This window comes from Lycium barbarum, chromosome 7 (assembly GCF_019175385.1).
Source record: "Lycium barbarum isolate Lr01 chromosome 7, ASM1917538v2, whole genome shotgun sequence".
NCBI lineage: Eukaryota > Viridiplantae > Streptophyta > Magnoliopsida > Solanales > Solanaceae > Lycium > Lycium barbarum.
In genome coordinates this window covers 111690170-111712348 of record NC_083343.1, presented here as the reverse complement: position 1 = coordinate 111712348, position 22179 = coordinate 111690170, and the positions used below count along the sequence as shown (strand labels likewise).

The 22179-nt window shown below is 33.9% G+C and overlaps 1 protein-coding gene and 1 non-coding gene across 20 annotated transcripts; both read left to right on the top strand.

Annotated features, from left to right (window-relative positions):
• Nucleotides 1–976: 976 nt before the first annotated feature.
• Nucleotides 977–15908, top strand: LOC132603814 (ubiquitin-conjugating enzyme E2-17 kDa-like). Of its 19 annotated transcripts, XM_060317073.1 has the most exons (10): nucleotides 984–1545; nucleotides 2794–5078; nucleotides 8754–8860; nucleotides 9381–9942; nucleotides 10337–10430; nucleotides 11172–11248; nucleotides 11390–11473; nucleotides 13410–13537; nucleotides 14743–14847; nucleotides 15553–15908. In XM_060317073.1, exons 7-10 carry the CDS (start codon nucleotides 11404–11406, stop codon nucleotides 15694–15696), a joined length of 447 nt encoding a protein of 148 aa, XP_060173056.1. In that variant the 5' UTR covers nucleotides 984–1545; nucleotides 2794–5078; nucleotides 8754–8860; nucleotides 9381–9942; nucleotides 10337–10430; nucleotides 11172–11248; nucleotides 11390–11403; the 3' UTR covers nucleotides 15697–15908. The 19 variants fall into 19 exon arrangements, with proteins under 19 accessions (XP_060173046.1, XP_060173056.1, XP_060173062.1 ...); XM_060317063.1 differs by having other exon boundaries at nucleotides 977–1064; nucleotides 1437–1545; nucleotides 9381–11248; XM_060317079.1 differs by lacking the exons at nucleotides 9381–9942; nucleotides 10337–10430 and having other exon boundaries at nucleotides 2794–2902; nucleotides 4989–5078; nucleotides 8830–8860.
• Nucleotides 15909–18106: 2198 nt separating this feature from the next.
• Nucleotides 18107–18179, top strand: TRNAK-CUU (transfer RNA lysine (anticodon CUU)). Its single transcript has one exon. It is a non-coding gene; the product is annotated as a tRNA-Lys (tRNA).
• The last annotated feature ends 4000 nt before the right edge of the window (nucleotides 18180–22179 follow it).

Sequence of the window (22179 nt, the reverse complement as noted above, 5' to 3'; positions counted from 1 at the left end):
GTTTAGCAATATTTTTTTCCATTTCTGGAACTCCCTCCTTCCACAGCGTTTGATTGTGCGCTTTTTTTTTATTTTTTTTTTATAATTAGAATTTCTGATCTAAATAAATTTTAAATATTAATCGTGTGGCTATAAATTATCACGTTAAGTGCAAATGTAAATTTTCAAAATTAAATTTTTATGTACAAATATATATTATTTTGTAATGAGAGATTAAAAAATGTCAAGCATAAACTAGAACATACTCCCTCCGGATCCAAAAAAGTGTCCACTTAACCATTTGCTCACCCCTTAAGAAAATATTAATTTCTAGACACAAATAGACAATTTGACTAAACTGTCCCTAATTCACAAAAAAAAGTAATATTGTTAGATCATAGTATATTTTTTTATACTCCCTCCGTTCCAAAAAAAATTGTTGTAGTTAATATTTAAACAATCAATTTTTTTTTTCTTTAATCATATTTTTTTAGAATGTTTTTTAAATATTTTAAATTATAAATTATTATGACTTATATTATTTTTTATACAGTTTCTAATTATGTAACTTTATTAAAAAATAAAGATTCTATATCAATGCACTTACATTAGTTTGACCATCCGAATTGAGACGGTCCTTTAGGGACGGAGTGAGTATATAATTTAAAATCTTGAAGAAGAAAAAAGTTTTGACCAACATTAGCCTAATTTTGGAAAAGCAAAAGCATGCTTTTTGGAGCATTATTGAAGGAGAACAAAATTCTTTGTGAATGCCCACTGTTTATTACTCTCTCTGTTTCAATATCACTTTTTTATATTTAAAAATAATTTAAGTTTATGATATAATTTACAGTCATATAAATATTTAAGGTTTATTTTTGAATCAAATATTTTAATTTTTTTTTTAAATTTTTTTGTGTCAAATCAAAAAGAGAAAAGAGGTCCGTCTTTTTTAACGGATTAAATATATATATGTATGTATATAAGAAAAAGAAAACAGAAGCCAATATTTGCAAAACTCAATCTTGCCCTAGAAGTAGCAACAAATGCTTGAATCTTTGCGACAATGCGTCGTCATCAACAGGGTAAAATTAAATTTGTTCTGGTGTGAGCCTCTTTTATTTTGGTAAAATTAGTCACTGTTGAATCCTACTCCCATTTGTATTTTGTCACCTTTGTGGCTAGTTAGGTCAATAGACCCTTGGTGTAACCAAAGCAAAATAAATAGCAAGAATAACAAAGCAATTGAAGCAATGCAGAAGCTGGTGAATTTCTTGTTTTCGACTATCTTTGGAGTGAAGCAAAATATATTTTCTTTCTACAGTTGCTGGCTGTTGTGGTGCAACTTGTTGATCAGGGAAAAACGAAATATTTAGGAAGTGACTAACTTGTCCAGTTTAAAAGTGGAAGAAAGGAAAATGAGTTTCATGGGAGTGATAGAATATTCTTTGTGGCAGATACACAAATTGTTATGAGCAATTTTTATAATAACAATGGTGTCAGAGTCTGCTTACAAGGCTTAGGCGGATGGGAAGATTTCACCTAGCGTGTTTTGTTTTTGCTGAGGTATGAGCAACTTTAGAAACTACTTCAATGTTCAGTTCAAATTTCATGTCCAATGGTTAATATGTTTGCTTGCCCTTTATGATCATTGGAAGGTGAGGATATGCCATATTCATGATTCGTGAGAAGCTAATTAGTTTCCTCTTGTTTCACTTTGTTTGAATATGTAAGGAATAGAATTAGTGTAGAAAAGAAAAGGAAAGCCAAAAAGAATCTTGAGATTGTTATTCTGTAGCGTTTTGCAAATATCCAGTAGATTTGTAACCTTTGATTGCTAATTTACTGATGTCATGCTGATTAGAAAATGAATATCTAGGATCTTTTTGGTGGGGGACAGAAAAAATTAGGTTATGCAACTGTTGGGCCAATATTGTATTGCTGTAATTGAAGTTCAAGCATGTTGTTTTTGAAGGAAAACCATAATATCAGACAACATTGTGTTCAATTCTAAGGGGACACTTAGATGAGACAATAGACATACAAAATTCGAAAATTAGTGCAAAAGGTTGGGTCTAATGACAGAAACCTTATGCCAGAAGATTGATATAGACTTTATAGCAGTGTTATCAAAAGTGAAAAGCGCAAAAAAGCTCTAAGGTCAGCTGGGGCTTTAAGCGCAAGGCGCAAATAAAGCGTGGGCTTTAATAAAAAAGGCGCAATGGTGCAAAAAGACAAATATATATATGTATAGACCAAGACTAATAATAACAAGCATGAATGACAAATATATGGACAAAGAAAATGTAAAAACATTACGCTAAGGTGAAATATAAATTATCTAGTGTCACCTCTTCAAGAGAGGCTCATTGGCAAGGAAAAGTATGTCTTAGAGCCTTGATGATGACACTGAAGTTCACATAAAGCGAGGCGAAGCGCTCAACCTGTTTTGAGCCTCGCTTCAGGGCTTACAACACTGCTTTATAGTTCAATCGCAGCATGATAGAAAGAGGAGAAACAGATCACTTCACAAAATCATAAAACTAACTCGATACTATTTTGCCACTATCACCTTTACTATTTCCTGTTCTCATATTCTGAAATTTCATCAACAAATTTGTCAGTGTAAACTGTTCCGGTAGATCATATTGACAGATGAAGCAGTTGTGGTGCAACTTGTTGATCAGGGAAAAACGAAATATTTAGGAAGTGACTAACTTGTCATGTTCGTTCAGTTTAAAAGTGGAAGAAAGGAAAATGAGTTTCATGGGAGTGATAGAATATTCTTGTTTACGTGTATCTTCTTTGTGGCAGATACACAAATTGTTATGAGCAATTTTTATAATAACAATGGTGTCAGAGTCTGCTTACAAGGCTTTGGCGGATGGGAAGATTTCACCTAGCGTGTTTTGTTTTTGCTGAGGTATGAGCAACTTTAGAAACTACTGCAATGTTGAGTTCAAATTTCATGTCCAATGGTTAATATGTTTGCTTGCCCTTTATGATCATTGGAAGGTGAGGAAATGCCATACTCATGATTCATGAGAAGCTAATTAGTTTCGTCTTGATTCACTTTTTTTACATATGTAAGGAATAGAATTAGAGTAGAAAAGAAAAGGAAATCTGAAAAGAATCTTGAGCTTGTTATTCATTTTAAAAAAAATAAAAGAATCTTGAGATTGTTATTCTGTTGCGTTTTGCAAACCAGTACATTTGAAACCTTTGATTGCTAATTTACTGATGTCTTGCTGATTAGAAAATGAATATCTAGGATCTTTTTGGTGGGAGACAGAAAAAAATTAGCTGATCCAACTGTTATGCCAATATTGGTATTGGATTAATTAAAGTTAAAGCATGTTATTTTTGAAGGAAAACCATAATTTCAGACAACATTGTGTTCAATTCTAAGTGGACACTTAAACTATAGACATACAAAACTTGAAAATTACTGGAATAGGTTGGGTCTAATGGCAGATACCTTATGCCAGAAGATTGATATTGACTTTATAGGGGTTCAATCGCAGCATGATAGAAAGAGGAGAAACAGATCACTTCACAAAATCATAAAACTAACTCAATACTATTTTGCCACTATCACCTTTACTATTTCCTGTTCTCATATTCTGAAATTTCATCAACAAATTTGTCAATGTAAACTGTTTCGGTAGATCATGTTGACTGATAAAGCAGTCGCGCCTGTACTTAAATATATACAAGGTTGGGAGTGCCTACGCCCTACAGAACATCTAACACATTATTTCTTGTTTTATATGTACAACAAAGATATCTCAATTCTAAACAAGTGGGGTCGGCTATATGAATCCTCACTGACCATGTGTTTCAATTTCAGCTCAAGTCGCGTCATCATCATACCAAATAAAAAAAGAAGTAACAATAAGAATATTAAAAGTTATTTATATGGTTACTGACATAAATCTTTGATAAGTTTAAAATATTCTGAGAACAACAATAGTTTTAAGATCAACGTTGTAACAAGATTTAAACCTATTCCCAACTAGTATATATCACCTATATGGATCTTTTTCTTCCATTGTGCTGGGGTCTTTTAAGAAAACTTCTTTTCATGTGATTTTGAGTCTACCTTGTCCCCTTTGACACCTTCACTCACAATAGTTTCACACCTATAGAGTGGTGCATAACTGCATTTATAAGTCAACGTAGGACATGACTAAACAATCTCACCGACCTTCTCTCATTTTATCCTCAAAGCGTGTTACTTGCACGTTCCGGCAACTATGGTCTTTTTTAATCTTATCTATTCTTGTATGACAACACGTCCATCTTAGCATCTGCATCTCTGCAACACTCATCTTGTGGATATGTTGGACTTTGGCGACCCAACATTCACTAGCATATAACATTGTCGGTCTTATAGCTATTCTTAAAACTTGCCCACTTTCGTAGACATCCTTCTATCATATAACACCACGATAGCTCTTCTCCAAGCAAGTTGAGGTCAGCTATATGTATAAATCCTTACTGACCATGTTACTCCATTTAAGCTTATCATATATCTTGCTAGATACCACAGCCAATTGCCGCTAAAGCTCATTATGGGAGCATGTTTTCTGTTGGTTGGTCTATTTTCCAAATACCACCAATCTGGCTTCTTTAGTAGAAGGCTAATTCTTGAAAGAAAAATAATGTGGCAAAGAAAAGTTTAATAATGAACATTTTGGTTTGTATGTTCTTGCATGAGTCTTTCTGTTATGCATCTAAGCAGAAAACATGAATAAGAAACTTTTAGCAGTCTCTGTTTTCAAATATGGAAGAAATGGTTTTTTCAACACTCCAACATGTCTTAGCACTCAGAGGGTTATATTTCAGCGGGAGAAGCTACTGTAAGTTTTAGTTCCATTGTGCCTAGTGGTTATTGATTCATTAATATTATTTTCCCTAAAAGTTCATTACACTTGTTTATATGGTATTTTGTGTCTTGCTGTGAGTCGGAAATTTGCATATACTGGTAATTTCATTTTCTTTTGCAGAAAGTAAAGAAATTCTCGCTTGCTGAACAGAGCATTGGGAAACCAGAAGGGACCAATGAGAAAAGAAGTTAATCCCCGTGAAGTCCTAAAGTGAGTCTGCTGTTACCCTTCGAATGCTATGGAGAGGTCTCTGAAATTATCCCTTATTTTATATTCTTTGAACTTGACTTTTCTATGGAGAATTGTTAATATTCACCCTTAGGATGTTACGATTAATTAACCAAGCTTCTGAATTTTTAAGTATATTTTTTGTTAAATAATGGACTACTTGGGTAAGGATAATTTTTTTTTAGAAAAAATATCAGGCAAGTGCAACTATGTACAAGGCAAGAAATTGGATCTTACTTTTTATTAGAGTCTAGGAAGTAGGAACTAGTTAATTAGTAGAGAGGGAAGTGGACAACAACCCAAATTTTAAAAATAGGATTGTTAACTGTGTAAACTTCAATAAGTTTTCTTAACAAATTGTATTAACATTTTAAAATCTATTGTTTTAAAATCTTACATTTTTGTTGAGAATATTATTAAATGTAATTAATTAAATAAAACTAGATAGGCAAGTGAAAGAGTTGGCTTTTTGTTATGTGATAGAAAAACTCATGTGCCAATTTTAGTTGAATGATTTTCTATTACTTGGAGCCAAAGGATGCATTGCTTGGAGCCAAAGGTTGCTAAGATGTGGATGCTGTGATGGATGTGTTGGCATACTAGGAGGGATAGGATTAGAAATGAAAATATCCGGACAAGGTGGGAGTGGCCTTGGTGGAGGATAAGATGCGGGAATCGCGGCTGAGATGATTCGGACATGTGCAAAGAAGACGTACGGATGCCCCAGTGCGGAGGTGTGAGAGGTTGGCTAGGGATGGTTTTAGGAGAGGCAAAGGTAGGCGCAGGTCCAGCTTACCGAGGACATGACCTTAGATAGGAGGTTATGAAGGTCACAGATTAGGGTATAAGGCTAGCAGGTAGTTTAGCATTGTCTTACTTAGTCATCGTATTATTCTTGTAGTTTTTATTTTTTTTGCCTTCGATTTCTGCTACTATCTGTTGTTTCTTGTACTTTAATTATCGTACTATTATGTGGTAGTTACTGCTTCTTTGTTTTTTTCAGACGACTTTTCCATGCTTTTTACAATATTTTTCTTTCATGTCTTTTATGTACTGCTTTGAACTGCTTGTCCTTGTGCTGAGGGTCTACCGGAAACCACCTCTCTATCTCCCACGGTAGAGGTAAGGTTTGCGTTCATTCTACCCTCCCCAGACCCCACTATGTGGGATTACACTGGGTATGTTTTTGTTGTTGTTGTTAGTTAAATAACATGGTTTTATTAGATATATTTTACAACTATTATTTGTTTTAATTTTAATATCACAAGTTAGATATGGAAGATAGGTAGATGGTTTATGTTGGAAAGTAATGCTACATATGATGAAGGTGTTGGTGATTGTGGGTAGTGTAGAAGAGGAACGGTTGGTGTGGTGAGTTAGCATCTCATTTTGGCTAAAATGGATTGGGTTAATGAAGAAGCACAAATTTCAGCCACTTTATAACATTAAGGGCGTATATGCACCGATAGTATAACATTAAAGGCATATATGGACTGATAGATAATGGAGGGAAATATTAAATCTTTTTCTGTAGTAGAGGGGTGAATATGACCCTTTTCCCATATTAAAACTATGACATTCTCTATAAGGTGGAAATAGCATATATTGGGGATAAATGAGAGAAAGTCGCTTGAGATGGTTTGGTCATGTCCAGCCTTAACCTCCAAATGTCAGTGTAAAATCATGGTGAATAAAACTGTTAAAAGGGATGAGATAGAGCTATCACATCTCCACAATCATACTATATTCATCCCACCCCCCCCCCCCCCCCCCCCAAAAAAAAAAAACAAGTTTCTGATACATTTGTTTTTGTATCAATCTACAATCTTTAGATAGACCTAATATCACATGAAAGAATATTATCTTGAAAGAACAACTTACTCTTGAAATCCACGCGAACTTAATCTAGGCACAATAGAAGAAGAAGAAGAACAACAAGATACCCAGGTGGGTTTTCCGGTGGCTGACATGGGTTTTTTGCCAGAATTGTTAGTGGGTTTTCCGGTAAGGTAGTTGTTGGTGGGTTTATGCCACTGAAAAAAATAAAAAAAACAATTAGTTTAAGTTATATGTTAATTAATTATAAAATGTCCGATTAAAAAATGACACCTGCAAAAATTAGTCAGATTTTAATTTAGTTTTTGGCTCTCACATGCCTACAAGAGAGTGAGCACACTTTTTGTGCCACCTCAGCATCCAAGGGGGTATTTATTCCATTTTAAAATAATTCAAGGGGGTAATAGGCCCCCGTAAAGGTTGAGCGTGTTATAAATAATCCGGCCAAATATTAGGGTGCATTGTAGCTATTTTCCCTAATATATATGAAGTGGAATTGCCCTACAATAGAAGACAAAATTAGTTTGAAGGCTTTTATATTACCGGCCGTGGTATTTTCAAGCTTTATTTAAAACTTGAATTTAAATGGACATGTATATTCATAAAATAAGACGACTAGTCAGTATAGTCACTTTTCTAACTCTATAAATTAGGTCTTCCATCGTAAAGTGGCTAAGAAAATCTACAGGCATAAACATAGGCTTTGTTGTATCTTGAAAGAAATTGCTTGTATTTTCTCCAGTATGTATACAGACAATATTTCTTCAAGAAAAGTCAGTTTTTCAGGCCTCAATGTCATTTCTTCTTCCATTATATATTCCTATATTTCCAGCACTATTACTAAAACTTTGATGATAAATTCACGAGCATAGCCTGATGGGTGGAATTGTCTTTTTTGAAAGAAATGTTTGGATTTCTACGAGAGATTCTCGCTTAAGCTAGATTATATAGGTATAAGTATTAGAAAAATAAGGTTAATTATTTTAACTGGTTTAATTTAATCCAGATTGCCTTGGCTTCTTAGTTTATGGCGGCTCCTCCTTTCATATGTGTTAAGCAGGCCTTGTGCAAGTTATGATTGTGAGCAGGGATAACTTGCTATTGTTATAGTGATATAGTGAAGGGGAACTGGTTTGCTCCTTGTAAAATATCAGTAAAATGAGAGGTGTATTGGCAGGAGAAATATGTTATTTGGTGTGTAATTTAAGGAAAAATATTGATTCACATTCGGTTCATTTATTGGCTGAAGTTCGAGCTTATCGAGGAGGGTGGGCATAGTTGGACATAACATATACCGTGAAAAAGGAGAGGAGCAATGAATCCTTTACTTTTACCTTTATAAAAAGTGAAGAAGTTGCTTTTGGGAAAACTGTATTTATAGCTTATGTTGTGGGAGGATTATAATTCTGGCCCTTCTTGCGCGAACATACATAATGGCACAAAGTGATGCATTAGTATGTCGAAGCGGAACTCATAACTAAGTTTAAGAATCTGAAATAAAGATCTTAAAAAATTCGATCACAAAGTATATCAAGGACCATTCAATGCGCCTACAAGTGATATGATTAAAGTCGAGAGCGGATCTATCAGCAAAATTCAGTGGTTATACCAAATTATATTAATTTAATTTGAAACATCATGAGTTTCTAAAATGAAACAAAAATGCTCAATGTTAATCATTGGAGTACCGTTGAAATCTAATCAAACTTTAGCTTTTGGATTTATTTTACATGATCTCTCTTTCCTTTCTTGTTATACAAAATGTTTGCTAGCTGTCAAAAGTGAAATTATGTTAAACATTAGATGGTGATAATTTTACAGAGAAAGAGAGATGATGAATCTCTCTGCCACTTATAAAGAATTAAGTGATCTAATTGTCACAAGCACTGGGGCGCAGGTGAAAATTACCGAGTGAAGATACGTAGCAGGTACACTTTCACTAGTACATTCTGGTTCGATGGTTGTTACATATAGTTTCATAATGTATCGTATTATATCGTATTGTCTTGTATGATAACATACTATATTATTTTAATGAATACAACATTCGGATAGATTGTACGTTTTCCGTCATTCCATAATATCACACATCAACAATTAGAAGCTAAATCTACATGAAAGTAGAATTTGGGATAGAGTTACTATAAAAATATAGGACAAAAGATAAAATAGGGTTATTAGATAATAAGTAAAATAAAATTTGAAAAAAAGGTAACGGCGCAATCACACCAAATCGATCATTACACAAAATGAGACTTTTCATCGTTATATAAGATGAATATAAGGATACAATACAATAAAGTATGAGTAACAATCAAAATAAGTAATGTATTTAAACTAACAGTACAATACAATAAAACCTGTACATAGCAGGTACATCATTTTCTTGTCTGCTATATAGACGGAGTCCTAATTTCACCCCAAAATCCTCGCTTCTCCATTTTCCAGGGTCTAAATTGTTGTATGTAGGAGGATCCCTAAGGTGTTGAATGTCTTATTCTTATGAGTGGCCTATGTGAATACAAAAGCTACTATTGTAAACAATGATCGAATCGGAAGCCAAAAAGAGGGTGACCCACTTTATTAACCAAGTGAATGATCTTCTCTCCTTTTCCCTTAGAATCAAAAGTCAAGCAAAATCCAGACAAGTTGGTGTTTCATGTTGAGAGCTCATGTTAGTGGAATTTCGAAAGAAAAGCTGAAAGTGAGTGACCTCTCACTCACGGTAGCGTTTTCATCAATATGAAAGAGGAAAGGGGTTGAGACTTACAATTCGAAGACCAAGTCACAAAGGGCTGACTTAGAACAAAGTTTTCGTGTTGTTGATTTGAAAGAATGAAAGTCCATTTCGGGTTGATCTGATTCCCCGCTTGCCCACGAGGATGGCGGGACAATGTGGTAGGGGTTGCAAACCGGACGGTACACCACTTGGTTTTCGAAGACAGACCACTCGACCGATTTCACCCAATTGAATCAGAAAAAGGTGCCCGCCTTATGACCCACAATGAAGGTACGTGCGTTTCGTTCTCTTCGATCTTCTCTTTGATTCCTTACCGTCATTGCCTGCTTAAGACTAAATGTTCCGCCTTGTTTAGTCTCTTTCTTCATGCAAGTCTACAAGTTAATCGAGAAAGCACTGTTATTTTTGCATGGGCTTGGACTTGCTTAGATTATGAGGAGGCTTGTTGTGATTTGGCCCTTCCGTGGGCTTTTATTGAGGAAAGCCCTTTTTTCATGTGGTTATGGTCTCTTTTCAATTGCTTTATAAAGGGGAACAAAAAGAAAGCAACGGGACTTGAAGGACACAAGCCTCTTTGCTTAAAAAAATGGGCATGTCAAGTAAGTTATCATTCAATTAATGAGTGATAAAGATCCATTGATGGTTCTTTGTTCTTTCATGGCAGTTGGTATAGATGATGAAAGGCGGGGTGCTTTTTTCGGGACCGGGTCTGTTGCTTAGTTGAAAACTATTAAACAAGTCTGCGGTCGCTTCCGATGGTTAGTTTGTCAACCACGCTTTCTCTCCCTCAAAACATTGCGTGTTTGAATATGTTCTCGCAGGGTCGGAAGGAGCGTCTTTGGCAACATTTCTTTCACAGGTGGCCGATTGTGCAGTTTCTGGTCCGTAAGTTTCGAAAATGTAAAATTAGTGGAAAGATGAAAGTTATGCCAATTAAATAGGTATTCAAGATCCTACGCATTTCTAGGGCTTTCGGGTATGATTATTTGGTGGAGAAGCCTAGGTCACTAGTTTTAGACTATCGAAGCTCGACGATGGGGAGAAGCAAGCGAAATCTGAATTTGGCCTATTCTTGAAATAAACAACTCGTACACGCTCTTTTATCCTTATGCTTCCACTGATACCTACTCGATAACGAACCTGAATGGCTTTTTAGGACCAATTCCAGCATCGAAAAAGATAAATGTTGACTAATCTGGCTAAAATAGGAAAGTTGGGGAAGAGTGCATTTTCATCGTGAAAGATTTAATCCAGCCACAGGTTCCCCTACAACTGTCTTGTTACGATTTAACCCAGTTGACTGCTAATTCCCCTTCCTTAGGTCTCAAATGTGATTAATCCAGCCGTCAGTCCCGGCGGATTAATTAAATATATCAATGCATGAAAAACTCCTTTGGTTTTATCTGTCCCTGCCCCTGGCAAACAGCTAGGATATAATATAAATAGTTGTGCTTTTCTCAGAAGTTCCATTCCTGTCAATTGAAATATCTTTCTTCTAGTCGGAGTTGGCCAGAAACGAGTCGAAGCGCTACCTCGAAACCGCTCTACTCCACCCGATTTTTAGAACCTCGTTCAAGTAAGATTTTCTCTCCTTTTTAAACTAAAACTCAGTTAAAGTTTTTCTCTTCTCTTTTTCAGTTGTGCTTTTATGGTGTTTAATTATCTTCCTTATATATCTGTGCATTTGGAGCTGATCTATGATTTTTGTGGTACTTAGGGATTTGATCAATCATGGCGTCAAAGCGGATTCAAAACGAGCTCAAGGATCTCCTTAAAGATCCTCCTACCTTTTGTAGCGCTGGTACCTTTTTCTCGTCCTTTTACTTTTAACTATTTTTTATCTTGCCCTAAATAGCCGTAGGAATATTTCTGCATATGAATCCGGTCTATATAATTGTACCATTCGATGTAAATTTTCAAATGATCTATCCTTTGAGATTAATTAAGAAAACCAATGTATTGATTTTTGACAGAATAAACTATACCTGCGTATGAATCTGGTCTACATTATTGAACCATTCAATGTAACTTTTAAGTTCTTTACCTTTTGAGATTAACTAAGAAAATAAATGCAAGGTTAACTAAGAAAATTAATATATTGAATTTTGAAAGAATAAGATATATTTTAAGGGCAAAATGGTCTGTCAGCTTTTGAAGGTAAACTTCGTCTATTGTATAGGAACTTATCTGATAGTATCTATATAGGGAACTTCTCTTAAGAAGAAGAAATATTGCTTCAGTTACTACGTGTCCTAGATAGGAGGTTATGGAGGATGCGTATTAGGATAGAAGGCTAGTAGTTAGTTGAGCGTTGGCACGCTTTGTATTGCTCTTGTAGTTTCTTGTCCTTTAATTTCAGTTATGCTGTTGTGCCTGTTACTTCGATTGTCATATGAGTTGGTGGTACTATATTGTTCCAATTTCACACTGCTTTGTCATGTTTTATTTAGTATTTTGCATTGACTTCTTCACTTCTATTATTTATTTTTCCGGACAAATTTGGTTTACCTTTCTTTTTTTCTTTGAGCTGAGGGTCTATCGGAAACAGCCTCTCTATCTCCCATGGTAGGGGCAAGGTCTGCGTATACTCTAACCCTCCCCACCCACTTCGTGGGATTATACTAGGTATGATGATGATGATGATGATGACACGCTTAAAAATGGATACTGCAGACTTATTAGATCAACTAATTTAGCTTCAGTAGCCTGCTGGTCCTCTTGGCTTATCTGTACTCTTGATGTCTCTCTTTACTCAGTATGACTCTAACGATGTAACACAGCATTTGTACTATAGACTAAGGAAGAAGTAGTTGGGCATTTATGTCCAGAATTCTACGCTCCTCATTCTCCTTTTCCACCTGGTACATATTCTTTTTTTGAAATATATCATATTGTCTATAGAGGTAACGTCCTGGAGCTCTTGTTCTATTATTTTAAAAGGTAACACGAGTATGAAGAGCTTTCTTTATCCCTCTTCCCGAAAAAGGCCAAGGATAACCTAAACAAGGGCGAGATAATTGCTTTTCTAATTTGAAGTTAGTAACAGGGATATATGACACATAAATAAATTGTTGTGTGATTGCTTTTATATAGAAAAGATCTCTTTTTTACTAGTAAGTTTGGTTGCTTATGTGTTGGCTAATTACTTCCTCATGACTGAAATTTTGACTTGTTCAAATTTTGTATAAAATGAGCAAATACGACCTTGCCATCCGTTGCCTATATCCATGAGATTGAGGAATAGATAGAATGACGCATGCACTGCCTTAGACAAGGTTATGTGGAGGAATCTTAAATCACGATACTATCTGGAAGTCATGTTTTTCAAACTAATGGAAAATCCGCATTGCTTAGCTAAGTCTCTTCACTTTCGTTGCCGCACCCGTGTCAGATTCTCCAAAAATGCACTACTTTTGGAGTATCCGACACGCACCCGAAGATATTTTTGAAGAGTCCGTGCAACATAGTTGCTTAGGACTGAGGTTCTCAACTTGATATTGACCTGCACACAGAGGTTGACAGCTTACCATGTCCAAGCTTATGATTGGGACTTGTTTACGGTCTGCATCTGGAAAGCTGTTATCTATCTTTATTTGTTGTTAAATCTGCTGTTTGTATTTTGAGTTGTTGAAGAAGTGTTTGTATTACACCCAGTTTGTCAAAAACTTGTTTAAGGATATGCATGTGGCAAGTTGTATTCTCATTCCTTGTGCTCTTGCTCATGTTATCTGTGTTAGGTCCAGTTGCTGAAGATATGTTTCATTGGCAAGCAACAATTATAGGTCCACCTGACGGTGCTTATGCTGGTGGAGTGTTTCATCTTACTGTTGATTTTCCAGCTAACTATCCATTTAAGCCACCAAAGGTATTAAATTAAGGATGTGTATCTGTTGATGACACTTGATGATCTCATTTTTTGTTTGCTTATTAACATGATATTTCTAAAACTTCTCTTGCTTCTTTTTTTACAAAATCAAATTTGCTCATCATTTCTAGGCTTGTAATTTTACTGTATCAACTAAGATTGAAACGTCTTTGTTCACTTTAATAACTTTATTAGGTAAGTATAGATATCAAAGCTCAACTCAACTGGTGTCAACTGTTGATATCCTTTTCATTTCCTATACAAAGTCACTACTCGCATTTTTAAATGGCCTTTAATGAAGTTTGAATTTCTGGCTGTTTGACACCTTCATAGGTAATCTAATTGATTTTAGAAACCATGTCATCAGGTTAATTAGATTTTAATCGTGTTAGTTCTTTTTTCCAAAACCTACGAGCAGCAATAGCTATATGTTACAAGATATTAGCAGGCAGAGCACACTGTATTTGAGAAGGTGATGCCACATATGATGGAAGTACTTGGGTTCAGCTTTAGTTCTATCGCCGGTTCCATGCCCTGTGATTAGAGTTTCGAATGGATATATGTCTTCCTGTGTTTTGTGGACTGGGCTTGCATAATAAGGAATCCATGGTAAAAAGTCATGGATTTACTGACATTGTCAGAGTGCATTTGTTAATGCAGTCATGAAGGTCTAGTACTGAGTCTTGTTGTTATTTGAAAAACTGTTCTGTAACGCTTACTAAGGTACCAAGGCATAGAATCTCGTCTATTGTCAGCAAGAGAGAGTATTGTTTCTCCACTTGTTTATTTCAACCATGTGGTACTGTTGCTTGTGTAACTTAACTAGAGCCTGATCTCAGGTAGGAAAAATACATCATATTGTGCAAATTGAAGAGGGATGGCTTAGATTTCCCTTTCAGTCGAGGTTTGGTGTATTGAGCCAAAACCATGATAACTTGGAATCTCGGTGCTCTTTTCTTATAGGTGTATTAACAACTTAAGTGCAATTTTTGCACATTGCTTGAGAATCACTTGATGGTATGTTTCTTCACATCTTTTAAACCTGCGACATAATATTTTTTAACATCCATTTGCCAAAGCACGCAAGTTTGAAGCACTTCCATGTGCAAAATCAACGAGGGTGTTGTTCTGCAAGCTCTTTACTTCTAATTTTTTTTTCCCTATCGGCAAATTTATCATCCTCATTACATTAGATAAATGTGCAGGTAACTTTCAAGACACAGGTTTTCCACCCAAACATCAACAACAATGGTAACATTTGCCTAGACATTTTGATGGATCAGTGGAGCCCTGCACTTACAATCTCCAAGGTTAGTTGAATTTCTTGGTATAGGTTACCACATTCAATCTTTTATTTTGGTTATTTACATCCCAAGATTTTAAGGACTAGTACTCTTCTGGTTGAATAAAATGTCCTTAAGGGAGTGAAGATGCCAATGTAAATATTGGATCAGTGAGACTTGTATGTCCACATCAATTATGTACTCCTTCCTTCTCAAAAAAAAAAATAAAAAAAAATCAATCATATACTCCTTGTTTTCCTTTTTCATTAGATCAGCCTCAAGAGGATTTCTGTGTATATTTATATTAATGGCACTGTCTTTCCATGTGGTCAAGCTTGTGGAGTAGTTCAGGGTTAAACCAACTGATGCAAATCCCACATATTGGAATTATATTTTATGATGCCTTTTTTTATTGTGTTTTCAAGGTTGGTTTAAAAGGTATCTAAAATGTCTTATTAGTATTTAGGTGAGGTGAGGTGGGAACTGTGATTCTCTGCCCCTTTTGTCAGGTTGTAATATCAAGAGTTTAATAGCAGAAGCAACTGGCTTTGTTCCAAAGTAGAACTTCAATATTATTTGTATTCATAAATCAGAGGAAGTATGTGTCTGAATTTATTCATTGTGTTCACAATATCATTAATTATAATTGAACAATCAAGTGCAGGCAGGCATTCATCAGATTAGATTTTAGTTGGTTGTATTTTAGAGGCGTAATTAATTTGTCCCTTGCAGGTATTGCTCTCTATCTGTTCTCTGCTAACAGACCCTAATCCTGATCACCCTTTGGTGCCGGAGATTGCTTATATGTACATGACTGATAGAAGCCAGTATGAGACACTTGCCCGAGTTTGGACTCAAAAATATGCCATGGATTAGTTGCTGGTGACCATTCTGGAGGGGCTCCTTTGCTTTTGTGATATTTTGTATTATGTACTATGTACTAAGAAATTCTGTTCTTAACTTCTTATGCATGGGTAAAGGTCGAACAGATCCTTCTTGGAACAATTTGATTTGCTCTTTGTTTGTGGGAATCTAATGGTGTTGAAAACTCTATGCTGGGTTCAAAGTATGCATTTTGACCCTTTTCATCTGCACTTTAGTCATCACTTTCCGGCAGAGCATTCCCAAACTTTTATGTGGAGGTTTATCTCGGGGGTTTCTTGAGATTACGAACCAAACTCCAAAGAGTAAGTTACAGATAGCACCACATCTGGTATGCAAACGGTTCATGGTTATGTTGTTCGAACAACAGCCAAACATATTAACTGTGTCTTAAAAGGTCATGGTGTTTTGATCGAATTTTTGGTCATTACGCAACAAATTTCTGTTGCCATGTATTTAAAGCGTTTCAGGGTATCGATTTTTTTTGGCTGAAGAAGGTAGATATGAAGCTGTTTTAGTTCTTGCACTTACACATGGCAAATGTATGTCACGGTTTGGTTCTTGCGTGGTTGTCATTCCTAGGTGTATGTTTTTGGTCTATAGAGACATGTTTAGATTTGTGAATGTTAATAAATCTGTATTGCAAAAATACTTTGAACCAGTGACTTAGAATAATTCCTGAAACAGAAAACAGAAACTGAAAAAATAATATGAACAGTATGTTAAATTATATGGAAAATCAAATCGAGCCCATTGAATTCACAGTGTGTCCTTAAGGAAATTATTCCCCTCTATGTACCCGAGGTATTGGAATCTTTCCTCCCAGGATTGAACGATTTACTCACCAAAATAGGGGTATAGCAAATTCTGATGACTACGAACCACTCGAAGGTAGTATATCACACGAGAGTTTTTAAGAAGTGCAGAGAAAGAAGAAGAAGAAGAAGAAGAATATCAGAAATTTTCATAAGTAAAAATTTTGAGGATCAACAAAAATATAGCCATTGAAGCACTGCTTGGGAAAAGGTTTGCAACCTTTCAGAAAAATTCCGTTTAAAAACGGAGGGAAATTTTAAATTAATCCGGGAAAGAAACGGGTCGCAGGTCAGACACGCGGATTCGGGTCACTAACGAGTCAGGATCTGTAAATTTTAATTAATTAGTTAAATAAATAATAATTAACTAAATAATTAAAATTAGAGGAAATTTGATCCAAAAAAATTATCAATCAATCATTTGACCGAAGCCGAGTCGAGCAACGATGATGGCCCGAGAGGAGACCTTCTTCTTGATGCTTTAGCAACAAGAAGGAGTGCTTCTATTTTTAAGTAGAAGAACTTTTCTTTCCACTATCTATGAGGGACAAATGCTTATTTCATAAAGCAAGAGAGAACAACTCATTTTCCCTCCACTTCTTTTCCTTTCATTTCCCATTCAACCTATCAACCAACGCTGAAGATTATGAGATTAACCCAATAGTGTAGCAGGGAGGTAAAAGTTGCTAATGTTAGGAAGTGACTGACAATCAAATGGCTCTTGGTTTTGTTTTGGAAACAGCCCTTGGACTGTTTGTGAATTCCAATTTGGTTTTTAAACTGAAACCAAACAGAAACAGATTGCTTGCCAACATAAAACCATTGGGTCTGGGACTTTTCATCGCTGAAATATTAGAATGACACATTGCTGTATCGGATGTTAATCTGTTTTCCGATAATATAATGCAAAAAGCTTATATATAATTAAAAGAGATACAAGGCTTTATTTGCTTTACCCACTTATTTTATTTTAATAATGAAATGTGAGGAAACTAAATGGTGACGCTAAAGTGTGATAGAAAGTTAAAATAACAACAGTAACAACATACCTGATATAATTCTACAAGTGGGTCTGGGGGTGGTGTGTACTCAACCTTACCCCTACATTGTGAAGATAAAGAGGTTGTTTCTTATAGACCTTCGGTTCAAGTAAAGCATATCAAATCAAGTATGAAAAGAAAATGCAATAGTGAAGAAGTAACGTTGAAAATAATGAAAGAAAGAGCGGTAGCAACAGCAAATAATATGATAACCAAAACAAAGAAAACAGTAAGTAATTGCACAATTGAAGAATTAGATAGTAGGATAGTAATAATGATAAAATTAATAAGGGAAGCTAAAACTCTGAAATATATATCTTATTCCCATTTCTCTTTGTTTTCACTCGAGCTGAAAATCATGAGTTTGTGAATAATTCGCAAAATTATTTCTGACTGTTAAGTAATATCAGTTATTATTTTTGCTACCTTTAGTTATTTATTTTCCGATTGTTCCGAGTTTTCTTTTCCTTCTACGTTTGACCAAATTGTTTAGTTGATGTTAGCAATTTATTCAATAAGTAGGGCTATCACATGTATTATGCCCAAGCAGCCCGTCTAGCTCAGTTGGTAGAGCGCAAGGCTCTTAACCTTGTGGTCGTGGGTTCGAGCCCCACGGTGGGCGTTAAGTTTTTCTTTTTTTCTTCTTCAGCAAAAAAGAAAAAAGTCTAACCACCCATTAGTTGAAAGCCAAAATCGCCTTTTCTACTTTGGCTTTTCCATATTAACCATAAGTTATATTATAATGGGAAAATGGCCAATTCTAGTTTTGATCCTTGTGTTAATTGGCTAAGCACATTTAACCTTTAATTAAATAAAGTGTGTAATTTTAGTCCTTTAACCTAATTTGGAGTTAACACTGTTAACTTTTTATTCTGTGATTTTCTCCTTCAATGGAAATAACTTACGTAATTGTGAAAGAGATGCAGTGTACTACTTAAAAGTCTCAGAGTTTACGCTTCATAAATTCCTGATTGTTAACTTGACTATGGCAATATAATCAGTCAGTTCAAAGAATAAGGAAGAATCGTAATGTGCGAATAACTTTTTGTGTCAAGTTCCATTGGACGGTAGCTTAATTAATAACAACATCCTTAAAACAAGACTAGTTCACTAGCAGTGCATATTATGTGATTTTATTTACAATATGCAACGTTGACTTTCTTTCATTTAGTACTACTAGGTGTGTCATCTAAAATAGATATGTTACAACTTACAATCTTCAATTACTGGTTTTTACTATTGAGAAACACAACTACTAAGTGGATTAGCTTTGAGAATACTCTTAATTAAGTCTGCTTAACCGTTTTATTCGCCATGATATTATGTTTTCAATGTAAGAGAGATGGAATTGTAAATGGGGGATAAACTCTAATTAGAATACTGTAGAATATGTTCCCACTGAGGTGGTTAAGAAAAGAATTAAAAAGTTAACGGTGTTAACTTTAAGTTAGGTTAAAGGACTAAAATACCACAAGTTATTTAATTAAAGGTTAATTATGCTTAGTCCACTAACACAAGGATCAAAATCAGAATTAGGTAATAACTCAGGGACTAAAACTGCCATTTTTCCTATTATATTAATTGTGAGTTTCAAAGGTGTCTTGGCCTTATTTGTTTACATTATTAAGACGTCTGAATTTGAATACACATCTGAATAGTAAGATGTGCATTAAGATTTAGGGGTCTAAATCTGAATACACATCTGAAATATTAAGATTTTGTCTCTGGATTTGAACACTGAATGATTAAGACTATTTGTTTTCGATATCTGAATGTATATAATTTATCTTTTTAATCATATTCAGTATAATATTCAAATAAAATTAGGAATTAAACATTATATCAATAAAATATTATAATAAACTCATTACAACAAAATAAAATTATTTTTTGATAGAAAATAATATTTCGAAGATATAAATGTATATTTTATCTTGGACAAATATTTTGAACGATCTGAAATCAGTATAAAAAATTATTCTAACAAGGTAACGTGAAATTTTAAATGCTGAGAATTAGTTTTTCTTGAGAAATTGCTTGCATATGCTTTCACCCTCTCTTTTAAAAAATAAAAATAAAAAAAAAATTGAAACTGCATATGCATTCATTATCGTTTTTAACCTGAAACTGCATATGCATTCATAATCCTTTTTAAGCTGCATATGCAATTATCCCTCTAAAAACACCTTTTGATAATTGTGGACATACATATTAATATAAGAAGCTTACACCAACATCAAGCCTTAAATGGGCGAACTATAAATATTATTCATATAAGATTTATATGTATTCTCGAGATATTACATGCCTCGGTTTTTTCCAATCCCATTTTAATTTAATGTAGATTTACCAGTACATAGTATTAATAAATTAAACCTTCTTTTGTAGAAATATTCATGTTCTTCTAGTGCTTAATTATCAGCAAGTGGGTGAAGATTTTAGAACCTTACCAGTTTAAGAGGAAAATAAATTGGTTGTCGATGGATAGTTGGAGAGGGAAGAGTGAAATTGTTTTTTTGCACAAAGGAAGAAGACCTGCGTGAAATTTTGGCTGAAAAAAAATATATATTTATGAGTCTAAATTGTGTTAAAACTTTGTTACAAATCTGATTCATTCAGACTTATTCAGATCCATTAAGAACTTTTAAAAGAGATAAAACAAATGCACTTAATGGACTGGATCTGAATGATTAAGATTCAGACCCAAAGAACAAACACACTTAATGACTAAGATCTGAATGATTAAGATTCAGACCTCCATTAATTGCAAACAAATGAGGCTAGACTAATAGATATACGGTTCGATTCATTATAAATTTTTGCTACGTAAATGTCCTTGTTATTTTTCTGGAAGGAAGAAGCATTGAAACCGTTTCATTATAAATTGTTGCCACATCAACGTTCTTGTTATTTTTATGGAAAGAAGAAGCTTTGATGAACAATAAATGGTACTCCTCTGTCTTAATTTATGTAATACAATCAAACCTCTCTATAATAGCATCGTTGAGTCTGAAATTTTTCAGCTGTTATAGAGAATGACTATTATACACCTATAACAGCATTGACATTTAAATAATATTTCGCTGTTATAGTAAAAAATGATGCATTTTTCTAATTTTCACTTTTAATTGCCAAATTCTAAGCTTAATCACATTTTGTATAACGAACGAAAACCGTTTAATGATGAATATATATATATATAATATTTTTTTTACTGTAATAGTGTATTAAATGATCAAATATTTGGTCAAAATCTCTACACTTATTATTAGTAATCATGATATTCTATTTTTATAAAAATGGTTAATTATTATATTACCCCAAAAAAAAATAGATGTTATATGGGGGGTAATTTTACAAAGAGCGTACTGTTATAAAGTTGGTTGTTGCTGTTATAAGTGAAATGTTGTTATAGAAAAGTAAAATATAACATAAAAAATCGGTTTAAAAAAATTGACTATTATAGAGAGGTGTTGTTATATGTGACTGCCGTTATAGAGAGGTCTGATTGCATTCATTTACCAAGCGTAAAAAAATAAATTAAAGTTAATGTATCTCTAAATATATACCACCTAAATTAGGAACAAATATAATAACACATAAAGATAAAGTCCATACTCTTCGCAAAAAGTTAATACTACATGGGGACAATTTTATAAGGTGTCATTATTTAATGTTTATCTTAGAAAGTATTTCAAAAATTATTTGGACATAGAATTATTACAATTTTGAAGTTTCAATTTGAAGTCGAATTTCCATTTTTTTTTTTTGGAATTTGAGAGACTCCAAAAAGCTCTTTCACAATTTTCACTCAAAAGCGCTCACAAAAATACAAAAACAACTCTAATTTGTATGGTAAATACTTACCCACATCTGGTGTTTATACCAAATAAGTACAATTTACCATGGTTAAGTGATTTAATAAAATGAACGTATACATTTATTAATCACGGTTAAGTGATAGTTATATAGATTAAAACACATGTTATACATCCATTTTTTGGATGTAAACACCGGGATTGGGTAAATTTTTACTAATTTGTAATCACGTGCAAATACAATTCTAGTTTTCAAATATCATTTCAACTTAAAAATAAAATACTATTGTACTTTTTCCAACTTTCACATTTCTCATGGCTAAACGTCCATTTAGATACTCAAACTACGGTCTGTTCCAATTAAACACTTAAACACATGATAAAATAGTTCGTGCGCGTGTTCCAAGCAATCTATTATGTAAATAAGTTAATCATTTAAAGTGGTTAATTTATTTATCAAATGATCACTTAAGAACTGAGGTAGAAGCTTTTGTAAAATTTGATCCGAAATGCATATTTTATATAAATACTTATCATATGTTCAGGTACTCAATTAAAATATACCGTAATTTACATATCTAAATAAAACATACAGACAAATTAAGGGCTAACGATGTATTCCGTCAAATATAAAGGGCCCCTTAGGCCATGGATAAGCTTAACTTTTTTTTTCGGAATTGTATTCCGGAATCATGTTTTGACATAAAATTGTTAGAATTTCGGAATTCGAAAAACTCCGAATACGTATTTTCACATTTTTCACTCCAAATCAGTCATATAAATTCAACATAATTCAAGTTGTAT

What these genes read in the sequence shown, in the direction of transcription:
- LOC132603814 (XM_060317063.1), top strand. Translation starts at nt 11,404, where the DNA reads ATGGCGTCAAAGCGGATTCAAAACGAGCTCAAGGATCTCCTTAAAGAT. An exon ending in TCCTACCTTTTGTAGCGCTG is followed by an intron (nt 11,474 to 13,409) that starts GTACCTTTTTCT and finishes TATCTGTGTTAG; the next exon opens with GTCCAGTTGCTGAAGATATG. An exon ending in CTGCACTTACAATCTCCAAG is followed by an intron (nt 14,848 to 15,552) that starts GTTAGTTGAATT and finishes TGTCCCTTGCAG; the next exon opens with GTATTGCTCTCTATCTGTTC.